The 19,882-nt window shown below is 42.6% G+C and overlaps 1 protein-coding gene across 10 annotated transcripts in view; it reads left to right on the top strand.

Moving 5' to 3' along the window:
• The window catches only part of SERAC1 (serine active site containing 1), a 58,323-nt gene that overhangs the window by 25,942 nt on the left and 12,499 nt on the right, over positions 1-19,882 (top strand). For all 10 annotated transcript variants that reach the window (XM_004770877.3, XM_004770879.3, XM_045080114.1 and 7 more), the window contains 3 exons: positions 390-518; positions 10,426-10,539; positions 13,181-13,343. In XM_004770877.3, coding sequence (XP_004770934.1) covers positions 390-518; positions 10,426-10,539; positions 13,181-13,343 — 406 coding nt within the window. The remainder of the gene's footprint in view (positions 1-389; positions 519-10,425; positions 10,540-13,180; positions 13,344-19,882) is intronic.

A 19,882-nucleotide genomic window follows, 5' to 3' on the forward strand; every position in this document is an offset into this window, starting at 1 on the left:
TCTAAGGCTTTCCTAGAAAAGGAAATCTGAAAACTTGCAATCAGTTGTTGAAAAATAGAAAAATGGATATGCTAGATGTAAGTTATTAGAGAAAATCAGATAGTAATGAGTTCTGGATTTAAAGAAGCAAGATTTAGGTAGAAAGAGTGTAATAATCCATTTTGAGCCAAGAGCTAAACTTTGCCTTAGGGCTCTCAGACTGAGGCAGCAGACAGAAGTGCAGAACTCAGAATTAAGAGATTCACTATGTGCTTAGGTGGGCCACAGTTTTCAAGACTAAAAGCTCTCCTTTATCCCTGCTCTTTTGTTTTGGCATTGATTCTTCGGTACTTTTGTTGTGCCCAGTTGTGGAGCTTAATTATGAAGACTTTCTTTTCCTTTTATGACAGGATTCTTCCATTGAAGAAGAGCTCAGACAGTTGCTGGCTTCTCTACCTCAAACGGAGCTAGATGAGTGTATCCAGTATTTTACATCTTTGGCTCTGAGTGAAAGCAGTCAAAGTCTGGCAGCTCAGAAGGTTAGCTCATTTCTTCATTCAGTAAATATTTTGGTGTGCCTACTCACCCTTTCTAGGATACTGTGCCAGGGGCTAGCACGTAGAACGTTAAAATAGTCACCAACCAGGAACAGAATAAACGTGTTGGCTCCTGGTTGTGTGCCAGGCCCTGTCAGCGATGGTGGGGAGACAAGTAAATAAACAAAATCCCAGAAGGTGTGAGAGAGATTATAGGTCACTCTGAGAGCCCTTCACTCTGCTTAGGAAGTCAAGTCTGAAGTCACATCTGGAAGAATGAATAGATACTAATTTACAAGATTTTAATTATCATCTACATGCTACTCATGGGTATCTCTGATCCTACACTCTAACCCAAGCACTAGATTTGAATCTTCAACTTCCTGCTGGTTGTCTCTGCGCGGATGTCTAATCGATGTCCCAAACTCAACTTGTAGAGCCCACCCTTTTTCTGCTAAGCTTTCCTTCCTTTCACCTTTCCATCTGGGTAAATGGCATGGCATCCAGCAGTCCCCCAGTTGCTCGAGCTAACGGCTGGGAGCTCCTGTTCTTCCTTCCTTCCACATTCAGCCCGTTTGCAGTTCCTGTGAGCTGTCGCTTCAAGTACAGCCCGAGTCCGTCTGCCTCCTGGTCTGTGCTGTAACCACTCCCCCGGCTACCATCACACCTTTCTCATGCTGTCCTGTTCATTCATCCCGGCTCTGTTCTTGCTGTCGCTTTTAAGATAATTTCAAAGTCTCTTTCAGAGTCTTTTATTTTAGTTTACTGAGGTGTTAATTACCATTTGGGGCAGCATTGGCCCTCTTGTATTAGATCGCGGGTTGACATGGGTTATGTATTTTTACTGTGAATTTGTCTTTCGCCGAACAGATTACTTTCTGTGGGAGTCCCGAGCATCCTGGATTGTAAATCTGCCCTCCCAGAGCAGCCGTTGTGTTTACTTCCATCGGATAGTAAACACTGAACTAGTTTGATATTCATTCCCTGGTTTGGGATTCCTGTGGCACATGGGGAGTGTAAATTCAGACACACCTGTGGATGGTATAGTCTTCAGGTTGATTTCTCATCCAGAGCCCCAAGCCGAAACAGACTCTTCTCACTGCTTTCATGAGCTGGTGGGCAGAGTTTTCTAGACTCTCTTAGAGAGAGGGCAAGCTTTCCAGGACTTTGCCTTTCTATAGGTATCTCAGGTTTAATTCCCATTGAATGTGAGACCCAAAATCACATCTCTTGCTCTGAACAACTGGTAAAGTCCCGTCCAAGGAGCCTGCCGGCATTTTACAGTAGCCGCCCTGTGCTCACCGCTTCTGTTGAAGATCCTGCTTTTAGTCTGTCCCCTGAGGACTTGCCTTTATTTCTTCTCTTGGCTGTGCCTTAAAATAGCTTGTATTATATTTCATTAGATATTTCTAGATGTTTGTAGTGGGAGGGATTCATTAGAAGCCACATTCAGCATCGTGCTGGATCCAGAAAGCTTTCTTATCACATCTCCATCACCTCAGACACCATAGCAAGCTCCTAACATGTCTCTCCAGTTGTACAACTTCCCAGCAGCCAGAGTGATTTAAAAAAAAAAAAAAAAAAAGGACATGAATTCAATCCACTCATGCTCCTGCATTAAGCCTTTCAAATGGCTTCCCATTACATGCTACATCTGAGTCCTTTACTTTTTGTGATCAAGGCATGGACTGGCCACTCTTTATCAGACTGGCTTCCCTTGGAATGGCGATGAAATTGATAGGCGCCAGTTACAGGATGGAGTTTGCATAGTGGCAGATGATGTGCGAACAAGGACACCAGACACAGTCAGCAGGGCACAGGCCAGCATGCCCAGCTGTACGTGCCGTCTTGTCAGAGCTCTCCCAGTGCTCCAGAGGGTCCTTCACACCTTTGGAGGAAGACCGCCTTCGCTCGTGGAAGCCATTCTGATTGAGGGTTTACGTTCTTTCATGTCTTTCACCTCTTTGGTTAGGTTTATTTGGCAAGGAAGAAGGAAAACTTTCATTATTTGCAGATGACGTGATATTTTGTATAGATAACCCAAAAGACTCCACTAAAAAATTGCCAGAACTGATACACGAATTCAGTAAAGTTGCAGGATACAAAATCAACTTACAGAAATCTGTTACATTTTTATGTAACCAGTAATGAAGCAGCAGAAAGAGAAATCAGTCAGTCTCGTTTATAATTACACCAAAACAATAAGATACCTGGGAATAAACCTAAACAAAGAGGTGAACGCCTTTAAAAAAAGACAAAAGTAGCACATCTTTTTTTTTTTTTTTTAAGATTTTACTTATTTATTTGACAGACAGAGATTACAAGTAGGCAGAGAGGCAGGCAGAGAGAGAGAGAGAGGGACGAAGCAGGCTTCTCGCCGAGCAGAGAGCCGGATGTGGGGCTCGATCCCAGGACCCTGGGATCATGACCTGAGCCGAAGGCAGAGGCTTTAACCCACTGAGCCACCCAGGCGTCCCAAGTAGTGCGTCTTTAATTAAACATTAAAAACACATTTAGCTTAGTTTCAGTTCTGAGGCCCCATCTCATGAGACCAATAAATAACTCTATTTTAGTTCTCATCTCCCCCCTCCCCGCCCCTGCCGATTTAGTCAGGCTTCTCAGATTTTTTTTACTTACCATGAAGTTGTGAGTGAAGAGAGAGATAGGAGGGTTGTCCATCTGGTTTTTAGAGATCTGCCAAAGCTGCCTTGTAGTCTCCAGGCACCTTTCAAGGGGCGGGCGGTACGCTGCTTCTGTACAGAGCTACCTCCTCGGAAGGCTACTCGGCCTGGGCAGATAACCGACAGCTGTCTGGTTTTAGAGCCGGGCTTCCTCACCTTTGTATACCATGGACCCGCCTTCTGGTGATTTAGTGAAGTCATTTCTAGATGCGTAAAATGCAGTATGTAGGGTTACAAAGGAAACCGATAATATTAAAATACTCTTACCAAAAATAATACATGTAGTTCTTTTTGATGCATTAAATAACATTACATTTAAAACAAAGTTGAAGTTTACTTTTAAAATATTTTAACTTTTAATTTTGAAGTAATTTCAAACTTTAAGAATTGTAGCAATAATACCTTTCACTAAGATATACCAATTGTTACTATTTTGCCCCATTTGTTTTCTGACCCCCCATTTACTCCCCATCTCTCTGTGGGTATATTTTATTTGTCTGTTCACACACATTTACTGTCTTCCTCCCTGAACCATTTGAGAGTTAGACATAGCAGTGATGTCCTTTTGCCTCTAAAGACTTAAGTATGTATTTCCTGACAACATGGACATTCTGAGATATGAGCACAGTACAGATATCAAACTCAGAAAATTAACATGGAGGGCGCCTGGGTGGCTCAGGGTTAAGCCCCTGCCTTCGGCTCTTGTCATAGCTTCAGGGTCTTGGGGTCAAGCCCACAGGGAGTCTGCTTCCCCCTCTCTCTCTGCCTGCCTCTCTGCCTACTTGTGATCTCTCTCTCTGTCAGATAAATAAAATCTTTGTAAAAAATCAACACTGAGAATACTGTGCTCTACTACAGACTCCATGGTTGAATTTTGCCGAGTATCCCAGTAATTCTTTCACAGCAGCTTGTTGTTTTTGTTTTCAGTCTGATCTGTGTCTAAGGATGAAACATCACACCTGATGGTCATGTCTCCTTTTATCTGGAAAAATGCTTCAGCCTTTCTTAGTCTTCATGTCATTGACATTTCTGAAGACTACAGAGTAGCAGTTTGCGGAGTGTCCTCAGTTCAATGTGTCGCACGTGTCCTCAGGATTAGAGTCCGCTTCTGCATTTATTGTGGGAACAGGGCAGAGGTGACCTGTGTCCTTCCCACTCTGCTGCCACATCCAGAAACACAGGAGACCAGCTGGTCCCCTTGTTGCTGATGTTAACTTTCTCTGCTTTGATGCTAATACATGTTTTGTTTATGATTATAGGATCTGAGGGGAGAGGGGACATTTGAGGCTATTAGTCTATCCCGTGCCTCTTCAGACTTTCAGACGATGGTTTCAGTATCCTTTGAATAAATTGTGCCTGATAATGGTTATTCTTGGATGGTTGCAAAATGGTGATCTCCCCCTGCCCAACTCAGACAATCCGCCTTTACTTCTGTCTACTGTAAGGAGAAGCTTTCCTTCCTCCATCCTTCCTGACACATGGATCCTGGGGCTCCCGGATTAGTATTTATTCACTAGATTATAACCCAGAACTACTTTGCATATTGATGCTCAGTGTCACAGGTTTGCTTTGGGAACTCCTTCAGGTTGCCTCCCATGTGTTTTGAAATTGTCTCCATTATATTTTGAGTATCTCCTTATTGTCTGGCATTAGAAAACAGTCTAGGCTCCATCTTAAACTTTCTGTGCTCCAGCTCTGGAGTCAGCCGAATCTTCAGGAAGCCTTGGTTCCTTCCAGGCCAGTGGTTGTTGGAAACCAACTTTTGGGTGTAAGCTCGCTTGTTGCTGCAAGTGTTGCTTTTAGACTCTTTCAGGGACATTGGGAAAAATTGCGATTTCTCGTGGTTCGATTCAATATGTAAATTTTGATTTTTAAAGCCATCAGTGTATATGCTGTTGTTGTTTGGTTGAATAATAATGTTAAACTGAGGACTAGTCTGTCCATGTATGGGTCTCAGATAACTGCTGGTGGGTGGACACTATATGGCAGTGTCCTGTCTGGGCCACCAGTATGAGCGTGGGCAGTTGGCATCAAAGGAATGAAGATCGTGACGTTACTCTCGGAAAGCTGCAGCCGATGAGATGGGACAGGAAAACATCTGTGCTCTCGGTTGCTGGCAGAGCCACACAGATTGTTACTGTTGATACAGTTTACTGTCTGTGTTTTTAATTGAATGCCATGCAAAATTTCCGTGACATGTCAGGAATAAAGACATAACATTTTCCCCTCCAAGCATATGCCCTCCCTACCCTACCCTGAATTCTGTCTGCCCGAGGCTTAAGGAGGACCCTGGGTCAACAATTGCTGTTTTAGAATGATCACCATTTCTAAGCACAGTGGGTTTGCACACATTGCAGAGTTCTGAGGTTGTGAATTTTTATGCAGAAACACCAGAGATTAGCTTTTACACACATCAAAACAAAGGGACCCACAATTAGAAGCTGTATCAAGACTGTCTCTTGACAGTCCCCTTGCCCCACCCCTGGCAGTGATCTGCCATCCCCCCTTTTGTTCCTTCTGCTCATTAGGAGAGCTGGGTCACAGAGAGCAAAAGCACTTCCCAGCTTTGCTGTCCCCTCCTTATGGCTACACCCTTGGCAGCCTTCCGCTGTCCACCCAGGGAATTTGCTGACTACAGTTCTGCTGGGCATTTGGGGGACAGGGAGGGGCGGTCCTTGGCCTTCCACCACCCCAGATGTTACCATCAAGAGCATTCCTTCTTTGGTGTCAGGATCCAGCTCTCAGTCTCGTTTTGTTTTTGTTACTGTCTAGATACTTCCAATCAGTCAGCTTGTCTGAAATTTCAACCTTTCTTAGAGGACCTCAGGTGTCTGTGGCTCAGAGCCTAAGGAAGCAACCAGAGATGCAGAAGTTTGAACATTTTATTCATTTTTTAAAAAGATTCTATTTATTTATTAGAGAGAGACGTCGAGCGGGGAGGAGGAGGGAGGCAGAGGGAGAGGCCGACTCCCCACTGAGCAGGAAGCCCAGTGTGGGACTCGATCCACACTCCAGGATCATGACCTGAGCCAAAGGCAGACTCTTAACCGACTGAACCCCCCCCCCAGGCACCCCAGTTTGAACATTTTAGATTGTGCTTGCTTTTTCATCTACTGTGACAAGCTGCCTAGAGTCAGGAGAACAGTGGATATGGTACCTTGAAATGATTTCCCATCACAAAGCTTTTGTGGTCTTGGCTTAAGGACAGCCCAGCTAAAATCCTGCAGTTTTAGTATTATCATTCGCCCCTGTAATTTCCTAGTCTGTCTGAAATCAGCTTAGGTATTAGGGTCTGAAGTCCTTGCATCAAGATACTTCTGACATCTATCTGCATAAGCATAGCAATGTGTTAGGATTGAGAGAAAGACACCGACAGATTGGTTTAAGGATGGGAGATTGCTTTAACGACCGAGGATTTAGAAACCTACAGATGCTTACGCAAAAAAGGAAACTGTGAAGCTCGCTTTCCCAGAGCTGGACAGGCTTTGCCAGTCCTGCAGTTCCCCATGACGTACAGCTGTGCACGCTGAGGATTCTTTGTTGGAACGAACCCATCATTGTCATCGCAAACTCCCCCTCTCTCCTTCTCCCAGCTTTGGTTGTGAGTAAATCTCATCAGTTGTAAGTAACAGAGAAAGCAAACACAGCTTATTTCTAAGTGTTTCAAGAAAATGGGTAATCATTCTCAGATGTCACATCTCCTAGCAGCCCTCGGTGTCGGCTTACCTGAATCCGTTTCTTCACCGCCTTTCTAACCGTCCCCTCCCGCAGGCTCACTCTCCCTCATGCTCACGCCTGTGTTCCAGCCACACTGAACTTGAAGTTCCAGTCCTTGAACTTGCGAAATGTTTATCCGCTCATGCTCCCTCTGCCTGGGATTCTCTGCCACCTGGCTTGTCACACGGCTGCCTCTTTGTCCTCCAGCTCTCAGCTTGTCAGCTCCACAGAGAGACCTTCCTCTTTATCTCAAATGTTTATTGCATTTATTGTCCTTCCTAGCGTTCATCCCATTGTGTAATTATACTCTGTATTTCTTTGCTTACGTCATCCTCTTGCTCCCTTCCAGTAGGCTTTAATAATCTCCCCGGTACCAGATACAGCCTCCCACCCCATGTCTTCTTGATAAATCTTTATGGAATAATGAATGAATCATGAGAGCCAGCTGTGCACAGACGTATACATACTTAAGTAACAACTGGCATATTTCTGTTATGAATCAAAGTATTTTTGTATGGCAGACAAAAGTGGAGATACTGTTTAATCGGAGTTGTAGGTTATGTGGTAAGAAAATTTCTATTGTGCATTAAGTCATTTGGCTGTTATAAACTCATTGAGATGCATTTGAAATATACTGTGTTATTCCACAGTTAGGTTGTGTCTCCCATTGAATATCATAATAAACAATTATACATAAAATGCTTTGTTACACATAATTAATATATGATATGGATATAAATTCTTTAGCAACTTGTTTTATTAGTTGACATTTCCTCTTACGCTTTATTGTTATGATTGCCTTCTAATTTTTATACCTTACCCTTGTTACTGTTTTTTTTTTTTTAAGATTTTATTTATTTATTTGACAGAGAGAGATCACAAGTAGATGGAGAGGCAGGCAGAGAGAGAGAGAGAGAGGGAAGCAGGCTCCCCGCTGAGCAGAAAGCCCGATGCGGGACTCCATCCCAGGACTCTGAGATCATGACCTGAGCCGAAGGCAGCAGCTTAACCCACTGAGCCACCCAGTCGCCCCCCTTGTTACTGTTTTTAACAGTGTCACTCTTTCTTTCCTTTACTCTTCATTTCTTTGATCCTTAAGAGATCATTTTTTAGTTTGCATTACGGAATTTGATGTATGGCATTTCTTAAATTTTTACAAATTTATGTAATCTTGCTCTATCTTAATCCAATGATAAAGCAGTAGTAACCTATGTGTTTTATTTTTGTGTTAAGAATGAGAATATAGGGGGGCGCCTGGGTGGCTCAGTGGGTTAAGCCTCTGCCTTCGGCTCAGGTTATGATCTCAGGGTCCTGGGATCAAGCCCTACATCGGGCTCTCTGCTCAGCAGGGAGCCTGCCCCCCCCACCCCCGCCTGCTGCTCTGCCTCTCTGTCAAATAAATAAAATTAAAAAAAAAAAAGAAGAAGAATGAGAATATAGGAGGGTGCTTGGTTGGCTCTGTTGGTTAAGTGTCTCCCTTTGGCTCAGGTCGTGACCCCTGAGCCGTGGGATTCAGCCCCACATTGGGCTCCGTGCTCATCAGGGAGCCTGCTTCTCTCTCTCACTCTGCCTCTGCTCCCCCTGCTTGTGCTCACTCACTCTCTCTCTGAAATAAATAAAAGAAATCTTTAAAAAAAAAAAAAGAATTAGAATATAATCCATATGACCACACCACGAGTTTGCGCCTTTTATCCGTTCCTTTTGCTTGTGCTTCTTTTCTACCACACAATCTGCTGGTTCACAAATAACCAAAGCTTTGCCGATGAGGTCGGAATTGGAACCGTATTCTTATATCCCACTTAGAAAATGATCAAGAGAACGCAGAGTCCTAGGTAATTTTTTTTCCTTCTTCTCTTTCTTTCCTTGGAGCATTTGGCTTCGAGGTCAGGTGATTTGAGGGTGTGAGGTAAGGAGAGGGATTTGGGGGAGGCAGGTTTTGGTGGTGGATGTTTAAGAGAAGTCCCCCATTCCCCGGAGCCCACCACTTCACTATTTGCCCATATGTCTGCTGGAGGAGAGAGTGACTCTTCATCAGTTAGTCCGTTCCCAGCCCTCTGTTGAGAGATCTTAAATATTTGAGATTAAAGCATGTTTAAACTTGGAAAAGCAGAATGTTATATCAGAGAGGATGGCAGGAGTAAGAATTATAGAATGGTCAAACATTTTGTTTACTAGGTTTACCAAACCATGGGCCCTATACATTAGCTCAAAATGCAGAAATTTATGGTTTATATTTCCTGTAGGATACGCTGGGCTTTCTGTACACATTTTTGAAAAACATTACCTTGTAGTTGTGCTCTTGTACCAGCAGGTGGCCTCTCTGCACAGTCAGGGCCCCTCGGTCAACTACGAAGCGCTTCAAAGGAGGTACAGTAATTAGTCTTCCTTCGCCCCCACACCGCCCCTCACACTCTCACATGGTTACACTTACTCTCTCACAGATTGTAGCATATGATACACTCTTCTGCCCCTTTTTCTCACTTGAGGGTTTATGTTGGAGATTGGTACATATCAATGTCTGAGGAGCCTCAGATTTTCACCTTCACCTCGCATTCCGTCACGATTTACCCAGCCTCCTGTTGAGGCAGTTTGTCCCTTCAGGCTTTCATGCTTACAGACGTTGCTGCAGCGAACAAACCTGTACTTGCATCACTTTGCCTTTGTGTGTCTCGGTAGGGTGAACTGTTGAAGGGCCTGCAGTGTAGACAACTGCCCTGAGTTGCCCTCCACGGAGGAAGCACGGTGGTAGGAGCGCGGCTTCCCCACGCCTCTGATAGATGGGGACCGTTTCTCTCCTAGAGGCACCTGCATGCCTCTCACCAGAGCGATGTTGGGCCTCGTGTCCTAGGTTTCCTTGCCTAGGAACTTTTGTTTCTGACCATTGCTCATTTTTCTGTAGCATCACTGGTATTTTTGCCACTGATTTGTGGGAGATTATTGTGTACTAGTGACATTAGCATTCGATCTATAGTAAGAGTTGAAATTTCCTTTTCACGCTTCATTCTTATATTATTATTATTATTATTATATTGTTAGCTATTTTATAGGGCTAGTACACACCCCTGTTCTGTCTCATGGTTTTCCTAGCTCTTCTGTTTATTCTCCCATATGAACTTGAATTTCAGTTTAGGAAGAATTAAAAGCTCTCTGATCATTGTCATCAGTTATCTTCATTTTAAACTTTCCCAGTACTGCCTTTTCTCTTTATTATTATTTTGAGTAATAGATTTCAGGTAGACTCTGCCAGTGTCGTCTTACAGTAGAACATATGTTCAATCCTGGGCTTTTCTTACTTGATAAAGGATTGTGTGTTAGTGTTCTTACATTCAGAGAAGAGGACACAGAGGAAAGAAGAAAAACATGCAGATTGCCTCTTCTAGAAATGATTCCTTATGTTTTCTGTTCTAGGAAGCAGCAATTTGCATAACTAGTTCCCTTTCAGCTTCCAAAATATGTCGTGTATAGCTCAGGGATTTTTCACTCTCTTCAGTAAACATTTAATTATCTTTCAGGGTGGCTTATGGTGTTTTGGAGGAAATGGACTTCCTTATGCTGAAAGTTTTGGAGAAGTTCCTTCAGCTACAGTGGAAATGTTCTGTTTAGAAGCTTTGGTAAAACATTCTGAGGTAACTTACATTTTCAAAATGTGATTTAGTTGTTATGATCACAATGGAAAAATTGTACATGTTGGCTCATTCAAGGGAAGTAATCCTCATTTTTTGTAGAAGAAAAAAAAAGCTTTTTACTTGTTTTAAAATTTCTGCTTCCCCCATTTAGTTATTAGAATTGATAATCATAATTTAGCACCAATACACATATTTCATTTTTGCCAAGCATTTCTAAAAATGTATTTAATCTTAATTGCGCATAAGAAAGCAATCCATTGTCTAAAACATAGCATTGACCTTTGAATTATGCTATCTTCTACTGCCTTTCTCAGATCATTTTTCCAAATAATATTAGTAGGTAGTTAATTTCCAGTAAAACATCTGCTAGAGATGTAGCATATGGAAAAAAGGTAAATATTTGGATGACCATACTCCATATATTAATGGTTTTTAAATTTTTTGGCATTTATGACAGCTTTTCTGTCATGATCACATTTTAATTTTATTTGTTTACTTTTATTTATTTTAAAGGTTTTGTTTATTTTTAGAGAGAGCGAGGGAAGGGAGAGGGGCGGACAGAGAGGGAGAGAGAGAATCTTAAGCAAGACTGCTTGGTGAGAGCAGAGCCCTACATGGGGTTTGATCTCAGGACCCTGAGATCATGACCTGAGCTGAAATCAAGAGTTGGATGCCCAACTGACTGAGCCAGGCGCCCCCTGGTGCCTTCTTGATTTTATTTTATTTTATTTTTTAAAGATTTTATTTATTTATTTGACAGAGATCACAAGTAGGCAGAGAGGTAGGCAGAGAGAGAGGGGGAGGCAGGCTCCCTGCTGATCAGAGAGCCTGATTCAGGGCTCGATCCCAGGACACTGAGATCATGACCTGGGCCGAAGGCAGAGGCTTTAACCCACTGAGCCACCCAGGTGCCCTGCCTTCTTGATTTAAAAAAAAAAAAAGCAACAAATTTTGTGGTGCTCAAACATGAATGTCTAAAAATCACTTTTAAGCATGCTTAAAAGTTTCGTGGTCACCTTTAGATATGGGGTTGTGTCCAGAAATTTGCATTTTTAACAGGCATCCCTGGTTGAGGCTTCTGGAAGTGGTCCTTCTCACGTCATGAGAAACCCCGTTCTAGAGCTCTTATATTCTCCAGTTTAATTTTGGGAACCATTAGACATGGCTCAGAAGCATCTGGTCATCTCTAGATTCCATCAGTGGGGTTGGGAATTAAGTACAAAGTAGAGGTATTAGCATTGTAGTTCAAAAGGGCATGTAGGAAAATGAGCTGGAGTTTTTGCGGCTTAAGACTAGTTTCTAAGGCAATAGATGCATCTTCAGGAAAGTACAGTGCGTGGAATAGCTTTCCAGAAACCTCTCAAGTCATTACATAGCTCACTGATGTGTGTCTAAAAGACATACTCTTAAATGCACTTAAAATGTCATAAAATTCAATAAAAATTTGGAGAGTGGAAATTGTTAACATACATGTGACATATCAGTGAGTCCCAACCAGTGATGGGAGGAGGCCAAGGTCGTGCCAGTGACCTTGGCACATTGTGAGGACTTAGAATAGTATTACATAGTTCCTTGGGCTTTTCTCTTGTTTCTCTATTAAAAATTCACATCCCTTTTTCTTTTCTTTTTTTCCCCCTTTTTCTTTTTTATATTTACCACTTGATCGTTCTCTTTAAAAAATGTGTTCTGGGGCGCCTGGGTGGCTCAGTGGGTTAAAGCCTCTGCCTTCGGCTCAGGTCATGATCCCAGGGTCCTGGGATCGAGCCCCGCATCAGGCTCTCTGCTCGGCAGGGAGCCTGCTTCCTCTCTGCCTGCCTCTCAGCCTACTTGTAATCTCTGCCTGTCAATTAAATAAATAAAATCTTTAAAAAAAAAATAAAAAAATAAAAAATGTGTTCTGACTCCTGAGTTTTAAGAGAACCCCCACACTGTGGGCTTGTGTGGGGTGGGGTGCGAGGCCGCGGATGGAGCTTATCTCTGCGAGTTCTCGATGTAGAAGCAAACTTGGCAACTTTAAGTGTTTCTACTTGTTATCAGGTGGCAGCTTTCTCAAGCATAGAAAACCTTTTTAAGGTCAAGCCAGCCAGAGTATCACTGTTCATCAAAACAATTCTATAATAATGACATTGTCAGGTTACACATCCCATGAAGAGCTAAACAGTAAGAGAATTTTATCACTGAACCACCCATGTCTACACAATAAGAAGAAAAATTTCAGGGCGCCTGGGTGGCTCAGTCAGTTAAGCATCTGCCTTTGGCTCAGGTCATGATCCCGGGGTCCTGGGATCGAGCCCCACATTGGGCTCCGTGCTCGATGGGAAGCCTGCTTCTCCCTCCCCCTGCTTGTCATTCCTCTCTCACTGTGTCTCTCTCTGTAGAATAAAGAAATAAAATCTTTAAAAAAAAAAAAGAATAAAAATTTCAGAAGTCCTGGTGAGATATGCCTTAATTTTTTCAGTGATTCTGAAGCCCCTCTCGCATAGATAAGGGTTTGCTTCTTTATTTCAGCCAGCCGAGATGAGAGTTTCAGGTAGGTCTCTGTCCTTGACCAGGACCTCCCTGGCTGTGCCTTCAGCATGCTGGGTCACCAGGTTAGTGACTGTGCAACATTAAGTGAGCTTTCATTAATTTATCCTGCTAGATATCTACACACTGTGATCAAATTGAAGCAAATGGAGGCTTGCAACTACTTCAGAGACTGTACCAACTTCACAAGGATTGTCCTAAAATACAGAGAAATATAATGCGTATCATCGGAAATATGGCTTTGAACGAACGTCTTCATTCTACTATAGTTCGCTCAGGTAATACGTCTCTCTTGGATTTGGTCCTTTGGTCTTCTCCCGCCTCTACCCCTCCTGATACATTAATTTTTTTTAATAGACTTAAGACTTTGCTTAGGTTTGCTTATGGGTCCTTAGAGCATGTCATTTTCGTAGGGGCACGGAATTGCTTGCGACATGTGGATGGCCCATATCTAAGATACTCGGTCCCCGCACCGTCACGGGGGAGCGGTTTTTGCCATCATGACCATCTAATTGTTTACATCATCTTTGATATGATTTGGTTTGCTAAGAGATGTACTCGGGGTATAAATAGTGATGTCCCCGCCTTGCAACTAATAAACTGACGGTGGGGAGATACTTAAGACCATGCGGAAATTCCTGTTCCTCGTCTATGGAACATTCTCGCCTCCTCTTGCCTTTAGTGTGATGGTTGCAGAATGGTGGTTTCCTAACTGCAGCACGCCTTCCCCGTGTGCTTTTCAGCATTTGGCAACTTCTTACAACTTCTCTCCTTCCATCTGTCCCCTCCTTTCTTCCTTCTTGCCGCCCTCCCCCATCAGTAGGGCACACAGATTCCTATTTTTTAATGGTTTATATCTTATTACTGTACTTAACATTTGATGCCAGATTGTCTCAGTTTTGTTTAGTGGGAGCCCCACAAACTGGTTCCCTGTGTCCTTGCAATGTGCCTACCTCATTCTGGGAGGCATTCGTTACTGTCTGGAATAACAACATGTTCTCTGGGGAGAAATGCAGATAGATTTTAGTGCAGATTCATTGGTACAGACCAGGATCTGGGTGCTTGGTGTGCTTGTTGGTCCTGGAGTGTCTTTGCTTCTTGGCTCTTTCAGTGCAAAAAGCAAAGTGATCTGTGCAAATACACACACACACACATACACACACACAAATATGCATAGGTATGTGCTCATCAGATACATCCATATGTTCATATTTATTAGAAACTATGAATTTACATTTTTTCTTGTGTCTCTGCTTTGTTTTTTGGTTTACATTTAAGAGAGTTTTGATCACTAGAAGTTTTTAATTTAATGAAGTCTCATTCAGGGATCAGCCAACTTTTTCTATAAAGGACTACTTACTATGGGGGCGCCTGGGTGGCTCAGTGGGTTAAGGCCTCTGCCTTCGGCTCAGGTCACGATCCCAGGGTCCTGGGATCGAGCCCCGCATCGGGCTCTCTGCTCCTCGGGGAGCCTGCTTCCTCCTCTCTCTGCCTGCCTCTCTGCCTACTTGTGATCTTTGTCTATCAAATAAATAAATAAAATCTTAAAAAAAAAAAAAGGACTACTTATTATGGGTTTTATTTGTCCTGACTTTTTAGATTCTTAAAGTAGAAACTTAGATCATTGATTTTAACTTTTTTCTTGTTTCAGTTACCTGTTGCTATGTATCAGACACAAAATTCATTGGTTAAAATAGTGATCCTCTGTTTTCCTCATGAATCTGAAACTTGGGCAAGATTTGGTAGTGAAGGCTTACATCACTCTAAGCACCGTCAGCTGGGCAGCTCAGCTGTGGGACGGAGGGTTCACTTACACGATTGCTCACTTACACGATTGCTCGCTTACCTGGCTTGCAAACTGGTGCTGGCTCTCAGCTGGGCCTGGGGACATTGGCTCCTTTCTCCCGGCGCCTCTGCACTCAGCTTGAGCTTCCTTTAAGCATGATGGCCAGGTGTAAAGGGCAAACGTCCCCAGAGAGGGCCAGGTATAAACTCTTTCCTTTTGTAATCAAGCATTAGGAACTCATTTCTGCCACGGCCTACTGATTAGGAGCTAGTCATTGAGGCTGGCTCACATTCAAGGGGAGGAGATTTGGAAGGGGTTTTGACTCATCACCTCTTCTTTTTTTTTTTTTTTAACATTTTCTTTATTTATTTGACAGATCACAAGTAGGCAGGGAGGTAGGCAGAGAGGGGGAACCAGGCTCCCTGCTGAGCAGAGACACCCACCCACCCACCCCCAACATGGGGCTGGATCCCAGGACTCTGAGATCATGACCTGAGCCGAAGGCAGAGGCTTAACCCACTGAGCACCTGGGCGCCCCAGACTCATCACCTCTTAATGGACAATAGTGTCAAAGAATTTGAAGACATGTCTTCAGATCACTGCAATTTAGTACTTAAAGCAGTAAATTTTCTCTAGCCTGCTTTAGATGTGGCCCTCACATTTTGGGTATATTGTATTTTTGTCATTATTCAGTTTGACATATTTTCTAATTTTCTCATGAATTTTTTGTCTCACGGGTTACCTAAAAGTATGCTGTGTAGTTTATAAATGCTGTTTTCTAGATGCCCCATGTCTCATTTCTAATTTAATATTGCATGTGTTCAGAGAACATATCCTATAAGATTTTAGTCTTTGGAAATTTATTGAGACATAGTTCATGGCCCATTGTATGGTCTGTTGTGGTGAGTGTTCTGTGGGTGTTAGGTGAGGTGTTCAACATATAACAATTAAACCGCATTGGCTGACAGTGTTGCTCAGATCTTCTCTAGGTTTTCATTGTGTTCTGTCTAGTTCTGTGAATTACTGAGAGATGTGTGAAATCTTCAACTATGTGAATTTGTCTGTTTTTCTCTTTAGTTCTGCCAGGTTTTTCTTCCTGGTAAATTCTTCATTTTTTATTAATAAATGATGTCTCTCCCACTGGGGACACTCCTTTAAGTCTACTTGCTCTGCTATTAAAATAGCCACACTAGCTTTTTCTTTTTCTTTTTAAAACATTTTTATTATTGAAGTATAATTGACATTCAGTGTTATGTTAATTTCAGAAGTACAGCATAGTGATTTGACATTTCTATACATTATATAATGCTCACCATAAGGGTAGTTCTCATCTGTCACCACATATTATTGTAATATTATTGACTATATTTCCATTGCTGTACTTTTCACCCCTGCAACTTATTTATTTTGTACCTAGAAGTTCGTACCTCTTAATCCCCTTCACCTGTTTCACTTACCAACCCCATCCCCCTCCCATCGGCAACCACTAGTTTGTTCTCTGTATGACTCTGTTTCTATGGGAGTTTAAGATTTGTTTTTTAAATTCCATGTATAAGTGAAACATAGGTATTTGTGTTTTTCTTTCTGACTTAATTCACTTAACATAATACCCTCTAGGTCTGTCTATGTTATCGTAAATGGAAAGATCTCATTCCTTTTATGGCTGCATGATAGTCTGTCACACACACACACACACACACACACACACACATATCTTATATCCATTTACCCACTGATATACCCAGGTTGTTTCCATATCTTGGCTCTTACAGATAATGCTGCAATAAGCATGGGGTGCTTATTATCTTTTTGAAATAATTTTTTCATTTTCTTTGGATAAATACCTAGTAGTGGAAGTCCAGGATTGTATGGTATTTCTATTTTTAACTTTCTGAGGAACCTCCATACTGTTTTCAACAGTGGCTGTGCCAGTTTGCATTCCCGCCAGCAGTGTAAGAGGCTCCCTTTTGTCCACATCCTCACCAACACTTGTTGTTTCTGATCTTTTTGCTTCTAGCCATTCTGACTCGTGTAGGTGACAGCTCATGGGGGTTTTGATTTTCGTTTCCCTGGATGATCACACTGGCTTTTTCTTATGCTTGCTGTTTGCATTACCAATCTTTTATCTTTCCCCTTCTTTTGCTTTCATTTTTCTGTGACTTATTAAAAATTAGTACATCTTTTATGGACAGCATATCCATGCATCTTTTTTTAATATCCGGTTTGACCCTTTTGATTGGAGTGTTTTGTCTCCTTACCACAGATGTGATATGAACATTGTTTTCTGTTTTCCTCCTTTACTGACTTTTTTGGGTTATTCTGTTCTTTCTCCTCTTTTGGCTTTTTGCATAGTATTATTTGTGTATTTTTTTTGTTGGTGGCATCCTTAACTTACCACAGTCTGTCTGGAGTTATTATTCCCTCACTGTATACATAGTGTGAGATTCTCCGAACAGTGTCCTTCACTTTCCGCCCCTCGCCATCCTTTGTGGTATTGGCATAATGTATTTGATTCCTGCACGTTACAGACTTTGTGATACACTGTTGTTTCACAGACTTTGTGATGCACTGTTGTTACTCGGTCACGTGCTATTGGAAGACTGCAAGAAGAAAAGCAAAGTCGTCTTATGTGCACACTGCTGATGTGCAGCGCTCTGCCCTCCGTTCTGCTTATCTACATTGACATCCCACGTCGTTTCCCCTCGGGCTAAAGACCTGGGTTTGCTGGACAAATTCTCTCACTTTTCATCTTCTGAAAGTGTTTACTTTGCCTTTGATTATCCCAGGAAAGAGATTTTCCATGGACAAAGGATTCTGTGATGACAGTGTGTTCTTTTTAATGTCAGCACTTTTAATACTGCTGTTCCATTGTCTTGCCGCCACCGCCGCCTGATGGCAAGTGTCCAGTTCCTGCTTTCGTTCTCCGTATGTACCTTGTCATTGCCTTTCTGGCTTCTTTTAAGGTTTTTGTGTTTGGTTTTTAGCAGTTTGGCTATGAAGTGCTTGGTTCCTTTTTTATATTTATGCTGCTCAGGGTCTGCTGAGCTGACTAAATCAGTGGGCTGATGTTTTTTTTTTTTATCAGATTTGGAGAATTTCTGGCAAGTATATCTTTAAGACTTTTTCTTGTCTCCACTTGCTCTTTTCTCCCATTGGGACCTCAGTCATTGATATTAGATCTCTTGATTTTGTTCCACAAGTCATTGAGACTCTTTTCATTTCTCTTCAGATATTTTTCTCTCCCTCTGTGTTTTACTTTGGATAATTTTGGTTGACTTATCTTCAGTTTCTTTAATGGGATAGAGCCTTGATCAAATGAGTGTTTTATTTGAAAAACCCACAAAACACTCTTCCCCGAATCGAACCCTGGCTCTTACCCCAAGTCTTTCATCCTCTCGGTGATTTCACTGTCCACGGGACGGCCCACTGGACACCTTGGTCTCTCCGGCTCCTCGACCTTCTCGTCTCCATTGACTTCCTTCTGTGCTCCTGATTGTCTCGGGCGCCCGTCCTGTGCCACACCTGCATTTGGTCACAAAACCACCTCACCCACAGAATCGGTAATTCACCCCTCAGAGCACATCCTCCTCTCATTCAAGTTTGTCTTCGCATCTGCTCCCACGGTGACCAGTTTTATTCTCGCCAGGAGTTTGTCTGCGGACCCAGTTGTTTGCTCCCGTGCATTCGCCCTCTTCCGCACTCCCCTCCTGACGCAGTGTCTGTATATTCCATGGTTCCTCATTTCACTGATGTTCTCTTCAGTGTCCTGGGGCTCCCTTTCTCTTCCATTCTCTGAGCACACCCTTGGTCAAGACGCCTACGCTAGAGAAAACCTACTCTCTCTTGCTTCTGTGGCTGAGCGTAGAATCCTTGCAGGTTGGTCCTCGGCTTCATATCGCTCGGCAGTCCTGTTTCTCCGGTTGGCGCACCTTACTGTTCCTACAGTGACGATCGAACCTCCTCCATGTTCTTCAAACCTTCCCCAGACTCTGTGCCTCTCAGCAGATGGCCTCGCCCATGGCAGTGAGACAGCCGAGACCCTAAAAGGGATTTCCCTCGTTTCCCACCACCAAAACCAAACCGGTCTTCTCCTTTTCTGCTCTTGGTGATAGGAAAAGGGACATCTCTCATGAGACCTCCGGCTACACCTGGCCCCTGGCTCCTTGCACGGTCTCGGGAATTGCCAGTCTTTTCTAATCTGTGTAGTCAGGGGCTCCTCCTCAGCAGGCTCCTTTGATCGACACAGATTAGGGGACAGTGTGAAAAACCACCTAAATTTATGACATCACAGCCCCCTGGTTTTTCACTTTCTCTTCTGCTTTTCCATTTTATGTCTAAACTTCTTTAAGTTATCTATGCTTCTTTTTGCTCATCTCCCATTATTTCTGAGCATTTCAGTTTGAATTCTGCTGTCTACCTTGTATTTTTTCTTTAGGTATCCTTTGTCTTTAGTATATATCTGTACACACATGTACACGTGCACACACACACATATATATATCTGTATGTATGTATATATGTGTCTTAATAGTTTCAGATCTAACTTTTTGCCATTCAGATTTACAAAAGTTAAAAAGATAGTAATATCCACTGCTGGTGATGGTGCATGGAAACTGCCCCTTTCATACATTGTTGGTGAGGATGTAAATTGATTCAGCGTGTTGTTGTTGTTTTTTTTTATAGGCACTTAGTAGTATCTATTAAAAGAATGTATACACCAATTGACGTAGTAAGAATACTACTGGGACTCTCTCCTACCTAAATACTCATGTGTGTTCTTAAAGATTTATGTACAAAAATGTTTATTGGACTGGTGTTTGCAGTATGGAAAAAATAGAAACAGCCTAAATGTTGCCAGTAGGAATAATGGTAAATAAACAATGGTATACTCAAACTATGTCACATGCTGTAGTTAAAAAGAAAAGATCATTTATACAGAGAGCATCCCAAGGCACCAAACAGAAGTACCAGATCTGGTCACAGAACAGGAGGAATAGTATGATTCCATCTAGGCAGGAAAAAAAAAAAAGA

Source organism: Mustela putorius, unplaced genomic scaffold (assembly GCF_011764305.1).
Source record: "Mustela putorius furo isolate JIRA1106 unplaced genomic scaffold, ASM1176430v1.1 tig00000450_pilon_pilon_pilon, whole genome shotgun sequence".
Classification (NCBI taxonomy): domain Eukaryota; kingdom Metazoa; phylum Chordata; class Mammalia; order Carnivora; family Mustelidae; genus Mustela; species Mustela putorius.